This window comes from Heterocephalus glaber, unplaced genomic scaffold, assembly GCF_053883595.1.
Source record: "Heterocephalus glaber isolate CG9 unplaced genomic scaffold, H.glaber_assembly_v1.0 deba00001457, whole genome shotgun sequence".
In the NCBI taxonomy this organism is placed as follows: domain Eukaryota; kingdom Metazoa; phylum Chordata; class Mammalia; order Rodentia; family Bathyergidae; genus Heterocephalus; species Heterocephalus glaber.
The window spans coordinates 40,200,690-40,224,308 of record NW_028258305.1 but is presented as its reverse complement, the minus strand read 5'-3'; the positions used below and the strand labels follow the sequence as shown (position 1 = coordinate 40,224,308).

At 38.3% G+C, this 23,619-nt stretch overlaps 1 protein-coding gene across 2 annotated transcripts in view; it reads left to right on the top strand.

Annotated features, from left to right (window-relative positions):
* The window catches only part of Slc4a1ap (solute carrier family 4 member 1 adaptor protein), a 49,070-nt gene that overhangs the window by 3,940 nt on the left and 21,511 nt on the right, over nt 1-23,619 (top strand). For both annotated transcript variants that reach the window (XM_004839221.3, XM_004839222.3), the window contains exons 4-9: nt 365-425; nt 755-894; nt 3,291-3,451; nt 4,649-4,718; nt 5,080-5,266; nt 8,813-8,924. In XM_004839221.3, coding sequence (XP_004839278.3) covers nt 365-425; nt 755-894; nt 3,291-3,451; nt 4,649-4,718; nt 5,080-5,266; nt 8,813-8,924 — 731 coding nt within the window. The remainder of the gene's footprint in view (nt 1-364; nt 426-754; nt 895-3,290; nt 3,452-4,648; nt 4,719-5,079; nt 5,267-8,812; nt 8,925-23,619) is intronic.

Here is a 23,619-nt window from a genome sequence, read left to right as displayed (position 1 = left end):
AACTACTATAGCATGAACAAAACTGTACATAGGGAATCGATTGGTTTTATTTATTTTTTGACAGTGGTGGGAATTGAACCCAAGACCATGTATATGCTAAGCACATGCTGTACCTCTGAGCTATACATGGAGCACAAGAGTTGTTTGTTTTGATCTGAGTTTACTTTGCTCTGAGTCAAACTCATCCTAGTTTTATTATCAGATGACAGTTCCTAGGAATGAGAAGTGAAATGTATTGAAATTTAGTATTCAGTGTGGAGTAGAAACGTGATGTCCTTGTTTAACTTTTGCTCTTTTTCTACATCATGTCAACTAGTAATTTTCAGATTCTATTAGAATTGTTTTTTCTTTCTTCCTCCCACAGGAGAAGAATTAGAATATGAATTTGATGAACAGGGACATAGCACTTGGCTCTGCAGGGTGAGGTATGTTCTTTTTTTATTAGTGTTCATTTCTGGAAAGTACCTAATTTCAGGTTAATGTATGGTTGTGGACAGCAGTCCAAAGAGTCACATTAGATTAACTGTGGGCCTCTCCCAGACTGGGTCCTTGATCCTTCAGTGACACAGTACTGGGAGGTGGGATGAGATGAGTAAGAGGTGGAAAGAAAAGATTTGAAAGTCTGGTCCTGGTAAGATAGAGCAAAACGAGTTTGAGATGTTGAAAAGCCATCTGAAAAATGCACTGCACATCAATTGTTTCCACGAGAACTGGAGCTTAGTACTGCGCTGTAATTCCCTCTAAACCAACACAGGTTACCGGTGGATGATTCAACCGGGAAACAACTGGTGGCGGAGGCCATTCACTCAGGAAAGAAAAAGGAAGCAATGATCCAGTGCTCCCTGGAAGCTTGTCGGCTTCTTGACACTTTGGGATTGCTACGGCAGGAAGCAGGTCAGTACATGGGAGTTATTTTTTTCTTAAAGGAAAGGAAAAAAAAGAAGGGCTGGGGATTTAGCTCAGTGGTTCCGGTGCCTGCCTCGAAAGCGCAAGGTCCCGAGTTCGATCCCCGGTACCAAAACAAAAAAACAAAACAAAACAAGAAAGGAAAAAAATAGAATAAATTAAAAAAAAAACTTCACACAAAATATAATAAAATCTCTTTACACAGGGAATACTTAAATGTACAGGGATTTTTTTAAAGTGAAATTTCCTGTATCAGTAGCTAATATAGCTCTTTGTATTCTCCCAAACATTTTCTTTTTATAGGTTTGTATGTATGTATGTATGTATGTATGTATTTATTTATGGTACTGGGGATCCAACTCAGGTCCTTGGGCTTGTGAAGCAGGCGGCAGAACCACTGAGCTAAGTCCCCAGCCTCCCAAACATTTTCTATGTGTATGTGAATACATATTTAGAAGAACTAGATCCTGGAGCTGAGGATGTAGCTCAGTGGTATAGTACTTTCCTGGCATGTGCACAGCCCTGGGTTTAATCTCCAGCACTACAAAAAAAAAAAAAAAAGTTTAATACTAGATCCTTTAATAAAAATATACACAAATGCAGTCTTATTACGTACCCTTTTTTTTTTTTTGCATTACTGGGGATTGAACTCATGGCCTTCACACTGAGCTAGATCTTCTGCCTGATTTTTAAAATTTTAAGACAGTGTCTTCCTATTTTGCTCAGTTGCCCACGTGAGGCTCTAACTTGCCATTCTCTTGCCTCAGCTCCCCAGAGTGCTGGAATTACAGGTTGTGACTCATTTTTGTAACATAAGAATGTTCACAGATTATTGTCCATATAAACACATTTGATTTATCTCATTAAATAAAAAGATCAGCTATAGCTTCATTTATTTTAATAGGCCTATATTTTACTTTTAAGTATTCTAAAATTAATTTTTATTGTTGCCAAGTAATTTATCTGGCTTTCAACAACCAGAAAGGTTAAAATAAAGTATACTGCTTCTTGCCCAATCTTTTCTTAGTCATCATTCCTAAAGCCTTTCAACTTTTCAGTTATTTTTTCTGGCATTTAAAAATATCTGTATTTCCAAGAAACAAGAATATGCTGTTATATTTGAAGTTATTTATTTTAAATATTATTTGTAGGCTCTGATAAATTAACATTTAGTATTTATATGATTGTGCTTATATAAATATTAGTCACAGGTGACCAGTTTTATTTTTATTTTCAGTAAAGGTAATGATCGAGTTTTTCATTTGTGTGTTTATGTTTTTTTGTGTGTATCTCTGGCTCATCTTTTCATATGTTTTTCCACATTGTTTAGTCACATTAATGTAGGAGCTCTGATACTCCGGGGAGACTTCTCCTGGAGAGTTCTACCCTCCTTTTAGGGCTTACTGCTCTCTAGATCTGCAGAACCTTTATTTTGCTTTTGACTTTTCTGTCATCCCTGAGGATTTCCTTGGTTTTTCTCTAGAATTGGCTTTTATGTTTCTCGATTCTGATATTTCTTGGTTTATCCCTTTGTTCTAGTGATCCTTTTCTCATTTGTCTTTTTCTTTTGTAACTCACTGATTTTTAAGAACCTTTTGTTCAGTAATCTAGCTTTTGGTTTTAATCTTTTATTGTTGTAGAATACACATAAAATGTGCCGTTTTAAGTGTATAATTCAGTGGCATAAGTGTATTCACTTTGTTGTGCAACCATCACCACTCTGCATCTGAGAACTTTTTCATTGTTCTGTACTGAAGTTGAGCCCAGTGAGCATTAACTCTTCTCCCTCCTCCCCAGCCTCTGGGAACTACATTCCTACTTTTCCTATCTCTGTGAATTTTGACTGGTTTAGATACTACATATAAGTGGAATCATATAGTAAGTGTCCTTTTGTTTCTGGCTTATTTCACTTAGCATAATGTTTTCAAAGTTTAGCCCTTTGGTTTTTTTGTTTGGTTCAGTTTTTTTCAGTACTGAGAATTGAACCCAGGGCCTTTGCACTGAGCTACCATCCCCAACCCTTTTTCTTTCTTCCTTCCTTTCTCCTTCCTTCTCTCTCTCTCTCCCTCCCTTCCTTTCTTTTCTCTCTTTCTCTCTCTCATTCTCTCTCTCCCTCTTGCTCTCTCATACTTTCCTATTCTTTCTCTCTCCTTTTTAAAGTTTGAGACAGGCTCTTACTAAGTGGCTAAGATGTTGAGGCTGGGCTCAAACTTGTGATCCTCCTGCCTCAGGGTCCCAGATGTGTGCCACCAGTGCCCAGCTTACCCTTTGTTTTTTCTGTGGTTTGGCAGCTCGTGGAATCCCCTCTTTAATCTGCCTGCCTACTTGTACTTGCCTTTTTAAAAAAAATTCATTTCACTTTCAATCATTTTATTCACCTCTAGTATCTCGGAAGAGGAAAGCCAAGAACTGGGAAGATGAAGACTTTTATGATAGTGATGATGACACATTCCTCGATCGGACTGGCCTGATTGAGAAGAAGCGTCTGAACCGAATGAAAAAGGCTGGGAAGATTGATGAGAAGCCGGAGACCTTTGAATCACTGGCAAGTTTTATTTGTAGAAGTATCTGTGGTAGTTTATTTTAAAAAAATAAAATAGTGCATTATTTAAATATTTTATAATTATAATTTTTAAGTAGTAGTACCTAAATCTGGTACCAAAGAATAACTTTTGGGATCTGTAAATTTTTTTTTCTGGTATCGGGGATTGAACTCAGGACCTTGTGCTTGCCAGGCAGGCACTGTGCCATTGAGGTACATCCCCAGCCCCTGTGATCTGTAAATTTAATGGTAACAAACAGCTACTCTTATCTAAGTTGTTGGAAAAAAATTTAGCTTACTGCTAGAGACCTTCCTCCGGGTTGGTATTGACGATTAATGAACATTCTTTAGATATACCATCACTGCCCAAAACAGAGTTAGGGCTTCTGAGATGAATGAAATAGTTAAGAGGAAACCAGGGGATTTTGAAGAAGATAGTGTAGTACTATTGGTCTGGAACAGCATAATCCTTCATGAAATTACCTTAAGGTAGCATCCACTTAACAGTTTAGTAATATTCAGAGTTTAAAACATTCCCCAACATCTATCCTTTTGATTTACCAATGAAAAAAATGCCTAAGTGGTTTCATTTGAGTAAAGTCTGAGTTACTGTGTTAGTTACTTTTCTTTTGTTACTGAGACAAAATACCGACACCCAAAGTTAAAGGGGAAAAGGCTTATTTGGCTTACAGTTTGTGGAGGTTTCAGGCTATAATCATCTGGCTCCAACAGTTCATGGCAGTGGAAGATGGCAGAAGCAACAAGGGAGCAAGGGAGTCTTTCTGCTCCTTTTATCCCATCCAGACTACTGGGATTAGGGCAGTCCTAAACCAGTCACTCTCATGGAGTGGTTTAGTAATTACACACCCTTAATCCGAGCATCACACATTCCAGATTCAGCCACCTTCCAAAAAGACTGCATGAGGCTTTGGAGGAACATCTAGACTCAGACCACAACAGTTACTTATTCCATTTAATTCTTTTTTTCATTCCACTTAATTCTGACTTCTTTAATTCATAAATTAATTCAACTAGGATTAAATAAACAAATGGAAAGTGTTAACTTACGGAGCAGCTTTAGCTGGACTTGTGAAATAATGCTCTTAAAACTTGCAATAACAATTATGAAAATAAGAGAATGATAAACAGTGTTTGAAAGAAGGAAAACATTTGTTAACTGTATAAATTTGGGTGTTACAGGTTGCAAAGTTAAACGATGCAGAAAAGGAACTCTCTGAAATTTCAGAGAGGCTCAAGGCTTCAAGCAAAGGTAAAGATATTATCAAATATTTATGAACACCTGTCATATACAGTGCATTATGCTAGGCACTGGGGCTACATTGGTTAGTAAGATAAACCATATGGCATCTTTCTAATGAGCAACATTTAAGACCTAGAACATTATAATCATTTGGTTTAACCTGTTTTTTATTTAATAGTTGAGGGATATGAAGCCCATTGAGATAAAATCATTTCCCAAGGTCTCACAATTATAACTGGTTTCTATATTCCTAATAATACCAGTGGTCTTTATCCTGCTTTATATTAGTGACTTTTCTGTGAAGATTATGCTGAATTAAAAAACATTTGGGGCCATCTTTCTAAATCTGTGTTACTCCTTTCTTGGACAGGTCTCTCAGAGTCAGCATCTCAGGATTCATTAGATGCGTTCATGTCAGAAATTAAATCAGGGAATGCATTAGATGGTGTATCCCGGAAGAAACTTCACCTGAGAACTTTTGAACTGAGGAAAGAACAACAGAGACTTAAAGGATTAATAAAAATTGTAAAGCCGGCAGAGATTCCTGAACTAAAAAAGTAAGTATATAATTGGGAATTTAAAATCAGCATGGTAGCTTATGTATTTTGTACATAATTTTGTGTGTACTTTGAATTATCCTTTGATCTAATTAGATAATAATTATAAAGTAGAAATATAAGCAAGAAACCCTTTTGTGTGTGTGTGGGTTTGCTAGGGATAGAACACAGGGCCTGTAATCCTTTAAACGCAAAAGGCAGAGGTTTCCTAGAGAGACTAAACCCACTTGCGAAAATCTAGACTGCTAGAACATTTTCAGAGAAAACGGATTTCTTTCTTTCTTTTTTTTTGGTACCAGGAATCGAACTTGGGACCTTGGGCTTTCAAGGCAGGGGCCAGAACCACTGAGCTAAATCCCTGGCCCCTGATTTCTTGATTAATTGGAAGGCTGTGAAGTTTTTTTTTAAATTTAATTTCTTTTTGTTTGTTTTTGTTTTAGAGACAAAGTCTCAATATGAAGTCCAGGTTTGGCATTGAACTCATTATGTAGCCCAGACTGGTCTCAAATTCACAGCAATTCTCCTGCCTCAGCCTGCCAGGTGCTGAGATTATAGACATGCGCCAGCAAGACCAAGCCCAGCTGAAGTTTTTTTTTACTTATTCTTTTTGTGCACAATAAACTTCTTTTTGGTGGTACTGGTGGTTGAACCCAGGGTCTTTGCTCTGAGCCAGCCTTTTTTAAAATTTTGAGACCAGGTCTCACTTAGTCACTAAGTTGACCAGGCTGGTCTCAAACTTGTGACCCTCCTGCCTCAGCCTCCCAGCATGGTGGGATTACAGGTGTGTGCCACCACTCCTGTAAACTTTTTCAAAAAGCAACATGGACAAAGGGCTAATTTCTCATAAAGACTCATCCAAGACATATAGGCAAAGGATATCAACTGACAAGTCACAGAAAAAGAAACACAGTTTTCAACATATAAAAAAATCCTTAACCTCACTCACAATAGGTATGCTCATACTACAATGTAATACAAATTTTTATCTGTGAAATGGACAAAAGTTCATTAAGTATGAATATAACACATTGAAGTGGCTGTGACTAAAAGGCACATTAGGACATTCTCTATCAGGGGCAGATTATAGATACATATGCCCTTGATCTAATTATTTAATTTCTAGGTGTTTGTCTCTCACATACTTAGAAAATGATGAATGTATATTGGAGCATTGTTTATGATAGTAAAAGATGAGAAACTGCCTAAATGTTTATCAGAGAGGGTGGAGTAAATGAATAACAAATATACAGTAGAATACTAGGTAGCTGTAAAAAAAAGAAAAGGATAAAACCATTTATTTAAAATGTAGTAACAGGGGCTGGGGATTTAGCTCAGTGATTCTGCCGCCTGCCTCGCAAACGCAAGGACCCGAGTTCGATCTCTGGTACCAAAAAAACAAACAAAAAAAACCCCCAAACAAAACATAAAATGTAGTAACATTGTCAAAAATATTAAGTAGTAAAAGCTATCGAGTACCAGGACATTGTGTATAATAAGGACTGTTTGCCGAAGGGGAGGAATACATGAGTAAGTAGGACAGTTTTTGTGTGTGCTGCATACAGTCCGTTTAGGTCAGGTTTCCTAAAAGCTGCCTTAGCCTGGGATTTCTCTACCACTGATTCATTGAGAGAGTGCCCTCAAGGCAGGAGGGAGCAGGATAGGGCATGGATAGAAGCTGGGCAAAGATGTGGTTTGTTTTTGTTTTTGGTATCGGGGATCGAACTCAGGACCTTGCACTTGGAAGGCAGGCGCGGCACCACTGAGCTAAATCCCCAGCCCTGGCAAAGATGTAGTTTTAAGAGCTGCAGTGGCACCACAGATGTCACAGAGGCCAGGGGCTGGGACTTTTATGCCCCCACCCAACCCTGCATTGACCGAGGGGAGGGAGAACAGCAATTCTGTTGAGAAAGGTGCAGTTGTGGGCCTAGAGCAGTCTGTGTGCAGTAGCTGAGAGTCCCAGTGAAGGGACTCAGAGAGGGATACCAACAGCATCTGCTACTGTGTCTCCGGAAAGATTGACACAAAGCCCGTAATATCACTTGCCTCTTGCAAGGGAACTGGCTGGCGGGGGGACAGCACTGGGAGGGAGACTTTTCACAGTGTATCCCCTTTATACTTACTGAGGTTTGAGCTTACGAGTATACTTTATTAAAATATACTGTGCTTTTAAAAGAAAAAATCCTGACTCAAATAGCCATATGGCTTTAGGGCTAAATTTATGTGCTGTGGTTACAGAATACCAAATAACTGGAAGACTAAAATTCTTCTTACTTGAGAAGCCCCAGTTCTCACAATTAATGTGGAGAAGAGAGGTGGAGAGGAAGGGCCCAGGAGCTAAACCTAACTTATTTTAGATACGGATGGCTGGAGGTTGTGAAGCTGGGCTTAACTTGTTGTTTTTTGCTTTCTCCTTTTTTTCTTCTAATCATAAGCGTGGGGCTAAAGCAGTAGAGCTGGGTTAGAACACATTAAATTAGCCAAGATAAGGGCGTGGCACAGCTGCATTTCAAAATCAGAATCAACAGTCTTGTAGAAGGGTTTCTGGTTGGTTTAAGTTGAATCTGTACTTATTCTTGACCCTCTTTTCTTGGGGTCAATATATCTTAGATGATTTTAAAACCACAGACGAAAAGCTATAAGCACAGATTGTCTTTTCGTGCCCATATCTGTCATTCCTAAGAATAATTGTTTAATTAGTTAATTAATTTTTGGAGCAGGGATTAAAACCAGGGCCTTTGCACTGAGCCTCTTTTTATTTTTTATTTTGAGATAGGGTTTTGCTGAGTTACTAAATTGCCCATTCTGAGCTCAAACTTGCACTCCTCCTGCCTCAACTTCTCAGAATCAAGAAGCAATCCACGAGTTTTAAATTGCACACTATTTTGAGTAGCGTGATGAAATTTTACACTGCCTTGCTCTGTCCTGCCAGGATATATAAATCGTTCCTTTGTCCAGCATAGCCGCGCTATGGAGTTTACCTACCCAGCAGTTGCTTAGTAGCCACCTGGTTATCAGACCGACTCTCCAGGAATCGCCATTATTTTACTTAATGGCTCCAAAATGCAAGAGTACTGCTGTTGGCAGTTCAGATATGCCAAAGAGAAGCCATAAAGTACGTCGTTTAGGTGAAAAGGTGCAAGTTCTTGACTTAATGAGGGAAAAAATTATTTGCTGAGGTTGCTAAGATTCTGTGGTAAGAACAAATCTCTATCCATGAAATTGTGGAAAAAGGGAAAAAACACTTAGACTAGTTTACTTTTGGACTCCAAACTGCAAAAGACGTAGTGACAGGGCATGATAAGTACTTAGTAAAGGTGGAAAGGCAATAAATTTGTATATATGTGGGAAAAAAGATACATAGAGAGTTTGGTACTATCTGCGATTTTAGGCTCCCACTGAAGAGAAGAGAGGGCTATTGTAGAGTGATTCCTGGATAAGTGCACAAAAGTTCATATGACTCATGTGACATCTAAGTGACCTTAGGAGGTAGGTTAGCAGTGGAGTTAGGGTTCCTAGGCTTAATTCTCAAATCTGTCTTCTTTTTAGGACTGCAAGTCAGACTGCAGATTCAGGAAACAAAGCTAAGAAGCTTACATTGCCTCTTTTTGGTGCCATGAAAGGTGGAAGCAAATTCAAATTAAAAACTGGAACAGTTGGGGTAAGTTGTAAATCCGGGTGTTAAACTTTTAGCTCTTGAGTGATCTCTGAGGTAGTTTTTCTTTCTTTTGAAAGTGCAAATGACTCATTCTGCAGTGAAAGGCTATGGGCTTGGTATGGTCGTATCTTTCTCAGAATTTGGTTGCTGGGTTTTTCTGTTCAGCTTAGAGTTACCAAGAAATGGTAGTCTGATTCATGCCAGTCAGTTTGCAAGTAACGCTTTTAAAATTAGAATTCCAATAAATTTTTTTTGGTACTGGGGATTGAACTTGGGACCTTGCGCTTGCAAGGCAGGCAGTGGAACTACTGAGCTAAATCCCTGCCCCTCCAATAAATTTTTAATAAATGTTGAATTTAAGAATGTATCTCCTACCTTTTTTTTTTTTTGGTACTGGGGATTGAACTCAGGTCCTTGTGCTTGTGCAGCAGGCGGCGAAACCACTGAGCTAAATCCCCAGCCCTGTATCTCCTACTTTTGACTTGGTGGGTAGATATAATATTCAGACTCCGCTAACATGTTAGTAACATAGTATATACACCTTCCTCTGCCATCTGTTTTCCATACTTGATTGAATCCTCCCAACACTTTATAAGATGTGGAAATTACTATGTCTTACAGATGAGGAAATGGAATCAAAATAGTAGATCATACCATCATTATGTAACTAAGTTGGCAATCAGATCCAGGTCTTCTGTCTCTTAAGTTTTATGCTTCTCCTTTCCTACAGTAAGGCACTGATGTGGATTTTTGTTTTACATCTATTCCTGTTCATAGATTCTGCTTTTTAAAGGTTTTCATCACTCCAAAGACCTGGACCATGTGAATTAGCTTGTTAGGGCTGCCATAACAAAATACTGTAGATTGGGGGGCTTAAAGCACAGAAGTTTATTTTTTTGGAATTCTAGATGCTGCAAGTCTAAGATCACAGGGCTGGCAGAGTTGATTTCTTCCAAGTAGAAGATGGCTACCCTCTTGCTGCCCTTTCACATGATTGTCTGGTGTGTTTTTTAATGACACTGGCATGTTAGTTTAGGGCCCTGCCCTACATGCCTCATTTTGACTTATCTCAAAGACCTTGTCTCCAAATAGAGTCACGTTCTTAAAACTGGAGATTGAGACCTCAAACACATGGATGTGTGGAGGGACATAGTTGCACAATTCAGACAGTAATACTTTGAAGTAGGTTTAACTGTCCTTTGGGGGCACAGGTCTGAAGTCCCAGCTGTATATTCTGAATGAATTATGTGGTTTAACTAAGATGGAGGCCTTCTGGGAGAGGGTGGTTTTTATGTGTTGGTGTCCATCCGTCCATCCATCCATGTTTTTGTTGTTCTTGCTTTTTGAGACAGTCTCATTATGTGGTCCAGGTTAGCCTTGAACTTGCTATGTAGCTCTAGCTGGCCTCAAACTCAAGATCCTCCTGCCTCAGCCTCAGTGCTGGTATTATAGGCATGTGTAAACATGTCCAGCTATTTATGTTTTAAATCAAAGAAAAACACTTTTCTAAAATACTTCTCTTGGGGGATTACTAAACCAAATCCTATATTTAAAAAATGATGAAATGAAGGTCTACTTTGGTATGTTCTCTATTCTATAAGTGTGATCAATTTTTTCTAAGTACTTTTTTTGGAGGAAGGAAGTTTGATGTAAGTTTAAAAAATTTTTTTTTGCTTAAATTCTTTTATTGGTACATTTTAGGTGTACAATATGTTTACATTTCTCATTGGATGCTTCGGCCTGTACATGATGTATCTTGGTTCTTGTTTTTCCTCATTACCTGTGTGACCTTCACCCCCTCCACCCTTCCCTATTAAAAATTTTTTTTACTAGTACATATTTCTTTTTTTATTTTAATTTTTATTTTTTTTTATTATTTGTATATATTTCCAGTACATAGTGATTACATTCATGGTGAGAAGTTGCACATGTACATAATACATTTTAATTCTTTTTTCACCCCTTCCCCTCCTTCCTCCCTCCATATCTTGGTCTCCTTCCTCCCTCCATATCTTGGTTCCCTTCCCATTTGCAAAAGATCTATTGTCCTGTTCCCTATTATCTATCTATTTTGCTCATTAATTTATTTATACTTTGGGTTTTTCAAATAATAAAAACCACATGCTATTTAAACTTGTTGGTCTAATTTATATCACTTAACATTGTGGTCTGCAAGTACCTCCATTGTCCTACAAATGACTCAGATCTATCCTTCTTTATGGCAGAGTAGTACTCCATTGTCGCGTTCGCCTTTGACCAGCAATGACGACGCAACACCAACGCTCTTCTTCTAGCAGTTTATTCAGGAAAACTTAACATTCTTTTTCTTCTACCCCTGGGGAGCACCCGTCCCTAGAATAAGTACCCCTGAACCAACCAATCACGGATAGTCATGTGGCGAATGCGGATAGGTACACGTAAGAGGGGGCAGAGCATCAGACACATCACAGCCAAATAAGGAGTTGTTTATCATAAAGAGCTCTCGCCGTCGGGATGGCGGAAGGCGGAAACCAGCGCCATCTTTAAGGCGCGGCACACGCAGCTCTCCACACTCCATTGCTTATAAATGCAACATTTTCTCTACCCATTCACCTGTTGACATACATTATATGTGCTAGTTCCTAGATTTACCTATTATGAATTATGCTGCTACAGACTCAGTATGTATGTGTCACTATATTATGATGTTATGATGCTGAAAAAAAAAGTATGTTGGTAAAATTTTTGAAGACAGGCATAAGGAAGGACTTTCTCAAGGACTTTTCTGAACAGAACCCCAGTGGCACAAGAAATAATGCTGAGGTCAACAAACAGGATCACATCAAATTAAAAAACTCTGCACAGCAAAGAAAACAACCAATAGAGTACAAAGATGATGGGGCTGGGATTTAGCTCAGTGGCACTGTGCCTGCCTCACAAGTGCAAGGTCCTTAGTTCAACAGTCTACAGAATGGGAAAAATATTTTGCCAACTATTCTTTGAACAGAAAATTAATATCTAGAATATATAAAGAATTGAAAATATTAGACCCCCCCCCAAATAAAAGATCCAGTCAAAAAATGGGCAAGTCCACCAGCCACCCGTGGAGCCGCGAGGGCACCTGCAACAACAGAGCCCCCCCGCCCCGCCACCTCTGGCCTCTTGGCTGTGCAGCTACCTGGTTCCACACTACAGAGGCACAGGGGCACATAAAGGCCATTGTCTTGAGCTGCAGAAGTGAACAAGAGAGAGAGGGCTTCTCTCAGTCTCCCTGATGATAACTGAAGCCCACTGGAAAAGTGAAGAGAATCTCTGCAATAAAGGCACGCCAGACCACCGTACTTGATAAGTTAGAGGGATCATCACCTCCCATCAGAACCTGGACTATCTTCAGGGGAAAGGCAGCTGGAAACTGCAATAGAAACTTGCACAGGTCAACCCTGCAGGAGGACAGGGACCTCAACTTGGGACTTGCAGCCAGAAATCTGCCTGAATCTCATGGGTCTGTGACTGGCTTACTGAGACTCATTGACTTATAACTGCACACTGCTGCCTACGTTGTCTATTGTGACAGAAGAGACATACTCTGAAGGAGTCCCTTCATTTTTATCTTTTATTTGTTATTTTCAAAATTACCACTATTTTTTTTTTGCTCTCATTTTAAATTTTTTTCCTTCTTTTTCTACTCTTTTAAAATTTTTATTTTTCTCTTTTTTCTTTCTTTTCTCTTTTCTTTCCCTCTCTCCTTTGCTGTCCCACATTGTTCGTCATCTCCCTTTTTTGTTTGTGTTTTTTTGTGTTTTTTTTGGTACCAGGGATCAAACTCGGGTCCTTGTGCTTGCATAGCAGGCATCGAAACCACTGAGCTAAATCCCGGGCCCCTTCATCTCCCTTTGTGTTCCTGTCCTGGCCCTAATTCATGTTTCTTCTTTATTTTTCTTTTCTTCTCTTTCCTTCTCTCACCTGTGTCCTCTGGCCTCACTGCTAACCTTTCCCTATCCTTCTACCTACCTAACTCCTTCTAACTCCCCATTCTGAAGGGTAAAGTTGCTATATTGAAGAGTTTATTCACTATAAACATATGGGGTGGTCCTTGATTTTGATTTAATTCACACAGTTAAAGGTGATAGATTAATAACTACAATTGTCATTTTCTAAGAGATACTTGATGCTATTGTGTTGCTGATTGTATCACTTGGGCTAAAGTGTTGTGATTCATCTAATCAGTTGTCCTTCCTGGTATAATGAAAATGAGATAACCTCAGAGTCATTAGGGACTCAAAACCTAAAGACCAGCTATATCTGGAAGACACCTCTGAGAAGCAGCCATTCCATAAGGGTTCTAAATACATCAACAAAGATACTTACAGTAAGCAACTTCAAAGTATCAACCCAGGAGATAAACCAAGGACAGTACCGAAAACAAAAATGAGAAGACATTTAAGTAAGGCACAAACTCAGACTTCCACCCCACAAAAGGCAAATTCTGGGGGAAACGAGGTTGAAAAGTCTGATAATCAGCCACCTGGACACACTGAACTGATAGCACAGGAAGTAACAAAACAGAAGAATGAGGCTCTAGAAAATTTAAAGACAGAAATAATCTCCCAGATAACCACAGAGATGGTGAGCAGAGTGAAAGACATGATTAGAGGCTCTAGAACAGAAACGGATAAAAAAAATAGATGAGCTCAGAAATATGCTGGAAGCCATGAATGCCCAGCATAAGAAAGAAATGGAAACCATGATCACCCAACCTAAGAAAGAAATGGAATCCATGAAACAGATTCCAACAGATATTCAGGAGATGAAAAACTCCATTGAAAGCATGCAGAGCAGATTAAGGGAATCTGATGATAGAATATCAGATGCAGAAGGCAAGATTGTGGTTAAGGACCATGAAAATAGAGATCTTTTAAAAATAGTAAGGGACCATGAGAAATCAACCCTGCAGCTGCTAGATGATGCAAAGAAGAATAATATAAGACTGATAGGAGTCCACGAAAAAACAGGAGAAAGTACAATTGACATAAACTGTTCACTGAAGTAATAGTAGAAAACTTCCCAGACAGAGGTGGAAAATTGGACATACAGATAAGTGAGGGACACAGAACTTCAACTAGCCATGATCAAAAAAAAAATCTGCACCTAGACATATAATAGTCAAGATCCCAGAAACCCAACAGAAGAACAAAATCCTACAGGCAGTTAAGAGAAAAGAAACAAATCACCTACAAAGGAAAGCCCATCAGAATCACAGCATACTTCTCAACACAAACCCTCAAATCAAGGAGAGCCTGGAGTGAAGTATTTCAAGCCTTAAAAGAAAATAACTTCCAACCTAGACTGTTGGATCCTGCAAAATTATCTTTCAGAATCAATGGGGAAATTAGATACTTCCACAACAAAGAACATCTGAGAAATTTCATAAACACCAAACCAGCACTCCAAACAAGTCTAAGCAATAGTCTAGAAAAAGACGATGAAGGTCACAACTCCATGAGGCCCAACAGAGGGAAGCCACCAGGCAAGGTAAGACACTAAAGGGAAAGGGGGAAAAAATAAGAAATAAAAGAGCCAACAACAGTAAAACACCATGACAAGGATGAGTCAATATCAATTATAACTATCAATGCTAATGGCCTCAATTCACCAATCAAAAGAAATAGACTGGCAGAATGGATTAAGAAGCAAAATCCAGCAATATGCTGTATGCAAGAAACACACATAACTCAAAAGGAAATTCACAGACTGAAAGTAAAAGGATGGAAAATAGTTCTCCACGCAACAGGAACCCAGAAAAAAGCAGGGGTAGCAATCTTATTTGCAGACAAGGTAGATTTCAAACCAAAACTAATTAAGAGAGACAAAGATGGTCACTACATCCTTGTGAAGGGAACAATCCAAGAGGAAGAGATGACAATCATAAATATATATGCACCAAATACAAATGCCCCCAGCTGTACAAAACAAATATTAATGGATGTGAAAAACCAAATAAGCACTAATACAGTTGTAGTGGGGGACCTCAATACCCCACTATCACAAATAGACAGATCATCTAGACAAAAAACTAACAACAAAATTCTAGAACTGAACTAAGCTATTGAACAAATGGACTTAATAGATGTTTACAGAGTGTTCCACCCCACAAAATCAGAATACACATTCTTTTTGGCTGCACACGGGTCATTCTCCAGAATAGACCACATGTTAGCTCATAGGACATGACTAAGTAAATATAAAAGAATTGAAGTTACCCCCTGTATATTATCAGACCATAGTGCAATAAAATTGGACATCAATAATGTGAGAAACCGCAAAACCCCAACAAACACATGGAAACTGAATAACACCTTCTTGAACAACCAAAGGCTCACAGAAGTAATTAAAGAAGAAATTAAACAGTTTCTACAAGTAAATGAAAATACCAGTACAACATACAGGAATCTATGGGACACAATGACAGCAGTTCTATGCGGGAAATTTATAGCAGTGAATGCCCATATTAGGAAAACAGAGAGAACTCAGATAAATAACTTAATGCAGAACCTCAAGTTCCTAGAAAACGAAGAGCATAACAAACCCAAAGCTCATACAAGAAAGGAAGTTATAAAGATCAGAGCAGAAATCAATGCAATGGAGTCTAAGAGAACAATACAATAAATTAATGAATCAAAGAGTTGGTTTTTGGGCCGGGTCTTTAGCTCAGTGGTCTCACTGCCTGCTGCGCAAGCACAAGGACCCATGTTCGATCCCCGGTACCAAAAAAAAAAAAAAAAGGGTTAGTTTTTCAAAAGAATAAATAAAATCGATAAACCTTTAGCCAACCTTATCAAAAGAAGGAAAGAAAAGGCTCAAATCCATGCAATTAAGAACAAAAAAGGTGAAGTCACAGCAGACCCAGCAGAAATCCAGAGGATCATCAAAACTTACTTTGAGAACCTGTACTCTAATAAAATGGAAAACACAGAAGAAATGGACAGATTCCTAGATACATTCGAACTGCCAAAGTTAAATGAAGAAGATATAGAAATTCTAAACACCCCAAATACAATGAGTGAAATTTAAAATGTAAAAAAATATTTACCAACATAGAAAAGCCCAGGTCCTGATGGCTTCACTGATGAATTCCACAAGACACTTAAAGAAGAACTATTGCCTTTCTCTTTAAACTCATCAAGGAATTTGAAAGGGAAGCAAGGCTTCCAAATTCATTCCTGGAAGCAAGTGTTGCTTTGATTCCAAAACCAAGGAAAGACCCAACCCAAAAAGAGAACTACAGACCAGTCTGCCTAATGAACTTAGATGCAAAAATCCTCAACAAGATACTGCCAAACAGAATACAAAGGGTCATCAAGAAGATCATACACCCTGACCAAGTCGGATTTATCCCAGGGATGCAAGGGTGGTTCAACATCCGTATTACTTATTAACAGAGTCAAGGACAAAACCATATGATCATCTCAGTAGATGCAGAAAAGGTGTTTGACAAAATCCAACAGCCATTCATGATTAAAACACTACCGAAAATTGGAATAGAAGGTCTTTATCTCACCCTGATTAAGGGTATTTATGAAAAACCAACAGTCAACATCATACTAAAAGGTCAAAAATTGAAAACTTACATGCTAAAATCAGGAACAAGACAAGGATGCCCACTATCGCCACCCCTGTTCAGTATAGTTCTGGAAACATTAGCCACAGCAATTAGAGAAAGAAATAAAAGGAATAAAGATAGGAAAGGAAGAAGTTAAACTGTCATTATTTGCTGATGATATGATACTTTACATAGAAGACCAAAAAACTCGGTCAAAAGTCTTTTAGACGTAATTGACAGATTCAGTAGAGTAGCTGGATATAAAGTCAACACTCAAAAAACAATAGCCTTCTTATACACAAATAGCAGACTCATTGAGAGAGAAATGTGGGAAACAATTCCTTTTACAATAGCATCCAAAAAAAAAAAAATCTAGGAATCAACCTAACAAAGGAAGCAAAAGACCTCTACACTGAAAACTACAGCACTCTGAAAAAAGAGATCAAAGATGATATAAGAAAATGGAAAGACATCCCTTGTTCCTGGATAGGAAGAACTAATATAGTGAAAATGGCTATACTTCCAAAATTATTATATAGATTGAATGCAATGCCGATTGAAATTCCAACAATATACTTCACAGAACTAGAGAAAACAATCCAAAAATTCATTTGGATCCAGAAGAGACCTAGAATACCAGAAGCAATTCTAGGCAACAGAGACATGATGGGGTATCACAATCCCCAACTTGAAGCTATACTACAAAGCTACTGTGAAAAAATCAGCATGGTACTGGCAAAGAAACAGACCGGAGGACCAGTGGAATAGATTAGAAGATGCAGAAACAACTCCAGACATACTCAGCCACCTCATCTTTGACAAAGGAGCCAACCACCCTCATTGGAGGAAAGATCGCCTATTCAATAAATGGTGTTGGAAAAACTGGATTTCAACCTGCCAAAGATTAAAACTAGATCCATACCTATCACCATGCACTAAACTAAGATCAAAGTGGATTAAAAATTAAATATTAAGACAGAAACACTAAATTTGCTGGAAGATAAATCAGGTAGAACTCTTGAAGACATTGGCATAGGAAAAGATTTTATGAACAAAACCTCAATAGCATGGGAACTAGCAGAAAGAATCAACAACTGGGATCTCATCTTATTAAAAAGCTTCCTCACTGCAAGAGAAACCACCAACAGAGCTAAGAGACGACCTACAATGTGGGAAAAAAATTTTAGCTGTACCTCAGCAAAGGTCTACTATCTAGAATATATAAAGAATTGAAAAAAATCAGACCCCCCAAATTCAAAGACCCAATTAAAAAATAGGCATCTGGTCTGGGGATTTAGCTCAGTGGTTCTACTGCCTGCCTCGCAAGCACAAGGTCCTGAGTTCGATCCCTGATACCAAAAGAAATAAATGGGCATCTGAAAAATGGGCATCTGAAAGCAAATAAATATATGAAAAAATGTGCAACATCACTGGTCATTTGAGAGATGCATATGAAAACAACACTGAGATTCCGCCTCACCCCAGAAAGAATGGCTGCTATCAAGAAATCAACCAATAAGAAATGCTGGCAGGGGTGTGGGGAGAAAGGAACCCTTCTCCATTGTTGGTGGAGTGCAGAGTGGTGCAACCACTGTGGAAATCAGTGTGGAGATACCTCAGAGAAGTATGGCTAGAGGTCCCATTTGACCCAGCTATTCCCCTGCTGGGGATCTTCCCCAAAGAATTAAAAGAATCAAAAGAATCATACTACAGCGATATATGTGCACCATGTTCATAGCGGCACAGTTTGTAATAGCAAAAGCTTGGAAACAGCCCAAGTGCCCATCAACTGGAAACTGGATAAAGAAGATGTGTTTTTTTAAGGGCCGGGGATTTAGCTCAGTGGTTTTGCTGCCTACTGTGCAAGCACAAGGACCCGAGTTTGATCCCTGGTACCAAAAAAAAAAAAAGAAGCTGTGTTTTTTTAAATAAAATGGAGTACTGACTGGGCTGGGGATTTAGCTCAGTGGTTTCGATGCCTGCTGTGCAAGCGCAAGGACCCGAGTTCAATCCCCAGTACCTAAAAAATAAAATAAAATGGAGGTACTACTCAGCCATAAAGAATGAGATACTAGAGACATTTATAGCTAAATGGATGCATATTGAGGCCATACTCTTAAGTAAAATAAATAGGACACACGTGTAAATACCGAATAGTTTCTCTAGTGTGAGAAACTGAAAGTGTAAATAAGGATTAAAATGATTAAGATGAATAGTTGATAATTTGAAATAGGAAAAGGTCCAAAGGGGTAGGGGTGGTGGGAGGGGGAGGGAAAGGAAAGAAAGGAAAGGAAAAATCATGAGACAAGAAAAAAAATGGAAATGAAATCTATGTAAATAGGAAAGGGTCGAGGTGGTGAAGGGCGCACAGGTAATGGGGAAAAAATAAGAACCAAGATACATGATGTACAGGTACAAGCACCCAATGATACATGTAAACATACTGTATACCTTAAATGTGCCAATAAAAGAATAAAATATTTTTTTAAAAAAGGAATTAAAAAAAAAATGGGCAAGTGGGCCGGGGATTTAACTCAGTGTTTCTGCCACCTGCCTTGCAAGTGCGTGGTCCCGAGTTCAACCCTCGGTACCCAAAAAAAAAGGGCAAGTAAAATGAATACACTTCACTGAATAAGTACAAATGGCCAATAAATACATGAAGAAATGCTCAACATTATGTACTAACACTGCAGTCCCATCCGACTCCAGAAAAAATGGCTACCATCCAGAAATGAAATGACAAATGCTGCCAAGTGGGTGGGGAAAAAGGAACTCTTCTACATTGTTTTGTGATTGTAAATTAGTACATCCACACTGAAAATCAGTAGGTAGATTTCTCAAAAAACTAAAACTTGAAATTCCATTCAACCCAGCTATTCCCCTATTAGGGATCTTCCCAAAAGAGTTAAAACATCATCCTTTTTTTTTTTTTTTTTTTTTGTGGTACCAAGGATTGAACTCAGGACCTTGCGCTTGCGAGGCAGGTGGGGGAACCACTGAGCTAAATCCCAGGCCCCATCCTATTTTTTATCACTATAGTTTTGTAATATAGCTTGAAATTTGGGATTGTAATGCCTTCTGCTTTGATCTTGTTACTCAGGATTGCTTTGCCATTCTGGGTCTTTCCTGGTTCTGTATGGATTTTAATATTGTTTTCTGTAGCTCTGTGAGGAATGCTGTTGCTGGTTTTTGTTTTTGTGTTTTTTTTTTTGGTACCGGGATCGAACTCGGGACCTTGTGCTTGGCAAGGCAGGTGGTGGAACCAGTGAGCTAAATCCCCAGCCCCACTGTTGCTATTTTGACTGGGATTGCTTTAAATCTATATATGAGTTTTGGAAGTATAGCCATTTTTGATTATATTGGTTCTGCCTATCCAGGAACATGGGATATCTTTCAATTTTCTGATGTCCTCTTCCGTCTCCTTTTCCAGAGAGATGTAATTTTCATTGTAGATGTCTTTCACTTCCTTGGTTAGGTTAATGCTGCAAGTATTTAGTTTTTCTTGATGCTATTATTGTGAGTGCCTTTGTTTTCCTAATTTCTTTCTCAGTGTGTTCATTATTGGTATATAGGAATGCTATTGATTTTTGTGTGTTGACTTTGTATCCTGCTACATTGTTGAATTTGGTTATTCTTGTTTTGTTTTTGTTTTGGTACTGGGGATCGAACTCAGGTCCTTGTGCTTGCACAGCAGGTGGTGAAACCACTGAGCTAAATCCCTGGTCCTGAATTTGGTTATTCTAGGAATCTTTTGGTGGAATTTTTTGGTCTTTGTAGCGGATTATGTCATCTAAAAATAATGGTACTTTGACTTCTTCCTTTCCTGTACACATCCTTTTTATTTATTTCTCTTGCTTGATTACTCTGGCTAAAATTTCAAGGACTATATTGAACAGGAGTGGTGATAATGGATATCCTTGTCTTGTTCCTCATTTTAGGGAGAAAGCTTTCATCTTTTCCCCAAGTAATATAGTGTTGGCAATAGGTTTGTCATAAATGGCTTTTATCAGATTGAGGTAAAGCCCTGCTATACCTGTTTTTTCCAGGGTTTTTATCATTTTTGTCAGAGGCTTTTCCTGTGTCTTTTTTGTTGTTGTTTTAGTTCTTTTATTGGTACATTTTAGGTATACAATTCATTTACATTTATCATTGGGTGTTTGTACCTGTACATGATGTATCTTGGTTCTTACTTTTTTCCTCATTACCTGTGCGCCCTTCACCCCCTCCACCCTTCCCTATTTACATAGATTTCATTTCTATTTTTTTCCTCTCTTCCCATAGTTTTTCCTTTCCCTCTTTTCCTTTCCCTTCCCTTCCCTTCACTCCTTTGTCTTTGGACCTTTTTTCCTATTTCAAATTATCAATTATTCATTTAAATAATTTTAACCCTTATTTACACTATCAGTTTCTCACACCAGAGAAACTATTCAGTATTTACACGTGTGTCCTATTTATTTCACTTAAGAGTATGGCCTCAATATGCATCCCTTTAGTTATAAATGACTCTAGCTTTTCATTCTTTATGGCTGAGTAGTACTCCATTTTATAAAAGAAACACATTTTCTTTACCCAGTTTCCAGTTGATGGGCACTTGGGCTGCTTCCAAGCTTTAGCTATTACAAACTGTGTCGCTATGAACATGGGTGCACATATATCACTGTGGTATGATTCTTTTAATTCTTTTGGGAAGATACCCAGCAGGGGAATAGCTGGGTCAAATGGGACCTCTAGTCCTAGTTCTTTGAGGTATCTCCATACTGACTTCCACAGTGGTTGCACCAGTCTGCACTCCCACCAACAATGGAGAAGGGTTCCTTTCTCCCCACAACCCTGCCAGCATTTGTTATTTGTTGATTTCTTGATAGCAGCCATTCTTTCTGGAGTGAGGTGGAATCTCAGTGTTGTTTTCATCTGCATCTCTCAAATGACCAGTGATGTTGAACATTTTTTCATATATTTGTTTGCTGCTTTTACTTCTTTGTCTGAGAAATGTCTGTTCATTTCAGATGCCCATTTTTGAATTTGGTCTTTGAATGTGGGGGGTCTGATTGTTTTCAATTCTTTATATATTCTAGATAGTAGTCCTTTGTCTGAGGTACAGCTGCTAAAAAATTTTTCCCATATTGTAGGTTTTCTGTTAGCTCTGTTGGTGGTTTCTTTTGCAGTGCAGAAGCTTTTTAATAAGATGAGATCCCAGTTGTTGATTCTTTCTGCTAGTTCCCGTGCTACTGAGGTTTTGTTCATGAAGTCTTTTCCTATGCCAATGTCTTCAAGAGTTCTACCTGACTTATCTTCCAGCAAGTTTAGTGTTTCTGTCTTAATATTTAGATCTTTAATCCACTTCGATCTTAGTTTAGTGCATGGTGATAGGTATGGATCTAGTTTTAATCTTTGGCAAGTTGAAATCCAGTTTTTCCAACACCATTTATTGAATAGGCGATCTTTCCTCCAATGAGGGTGGTTGGCTTCTTTGTCAAAGATGAGGTGGCTGAGCATGTCTGGAGTTGTTTCTGCATCTTCTAATCTATTCCACTGATCCTCAGGTCTGTTCCTTTGCCACTACCATGCTGATTTTTTCACAGTAGCTTTGTAGTATAGCTTCAAGTTGGGGATTGTGATACCCCCAGCCATGTCTCTGTTGCTTAGAATTGCTTTAGCTATTCTAGGTCTCTTCTGGATCCAAATGAATTTTTGGATTGTTTTCTCTAGTTCTGTGAAGTATATTGTTGGAATTTCAATTGGCATTGCATTGAATCTATATAGTAGTTTTGGAAGTTTGGCCATTTTCACTATATTGGTTCTTCCTACCCAGGAGCAAAGGATGTCTTTCCATTTTCTTGTATCCTCTTTGATCTCTTTTTTCAGAGTGCTGTAGTTTTCAGTGTAGAGGTCTTTTGCTTCCTTTGTTAGATTGATTCCTAGATATTTCATTTTTTTTGATGCTATTGTAAAAGGAATTGTTTCCCTAATTTCTCTCTCAGTGAGTCTGTTATTTGTGTACATGAAGGCTATTGTGTTTTGAGGGTTGACCTTGTATCCAGGTACTCTACTAAATCTGTCAATTAAGTCTAGAATTCTTCAAATGTTGTATTTATACACAATGGAAGTACTATTCTGCCATAAAGAAGAATAAACTTGAGTCATTTTTACAAAAATGGATGCACCCTAAAACAATAATGTTAAGTGAAATAGACACCCAAGCTTAAATACCACATGGTTTCTCTTGTATGGGGAACTCAAAATAGAAAGGAAGAAAGGAAGGAAAGAAGGAAGGAAGGAAGGGAGGGAGGGAAGAAAGTAAGAAACAAGATCAATGTTTTGCAAAAGGGAAGGGGACCAAGGGGGTGGATTGAGATGTGTTCTGTACATGTACCAACTCCCCATGAGGAATGTGATCATTATGTGCTGCAAATGTGTGCTAATAAAAAAGATTTTAAAAACAAAACAAAACAAAAAGTCTAGAAGTCTTCTGGCGGAGCTTTTTGGGTCTTCTATGTAAAGTATCATGTCAGCAAATAATGACAATTTAACTTCTTCCTTTCCTATCTTTATTCCTTTTATTTCTTTCTCTTTTCTAATTGCTGTGGCTAGTGTTTCCAGAACTATATTGAACAGGAGTGGTGATAGTGGGCATCCTTGTCTTGTTTCTGATTTTAGCATGAAAGTTTTCAGTTTTTGACCATTTAGTATGATGTTGGCTGTTGGTTTTTCATAGATAGCCTTAATCAGGTTAAGATAAAGACCTTCTATTCCAATTTTCTGTAGGGTTTTTATCATGAATGGGTGCTGGATTTTGTTGAATGCTTTTTCTGCATCTATTGAGATGATCGTATGGTTTTTGTCCGTGAGTCTGTTAATATGGTGTATTACATTTATTGATTTATGAATGTTGAACCATCCTTGCATCCCTGGGATAAATCTGACTTGGTCAGGGTGTATGATCTTCTTGATGACCCTCTGTGTTCTGTTTGTCAGTATCTTGTTGAGGATTTTTGCATCTATGTTCATTAGGGAGATTGGCCTGTAGTTCTCTTTTTGGGTTGGGTCTTTCTCTGGTTTTGGAATCAAAGCAATACTTGCTTCCAGGAATGAATTTGGAAGTATTGCTTCCCTTTCAAT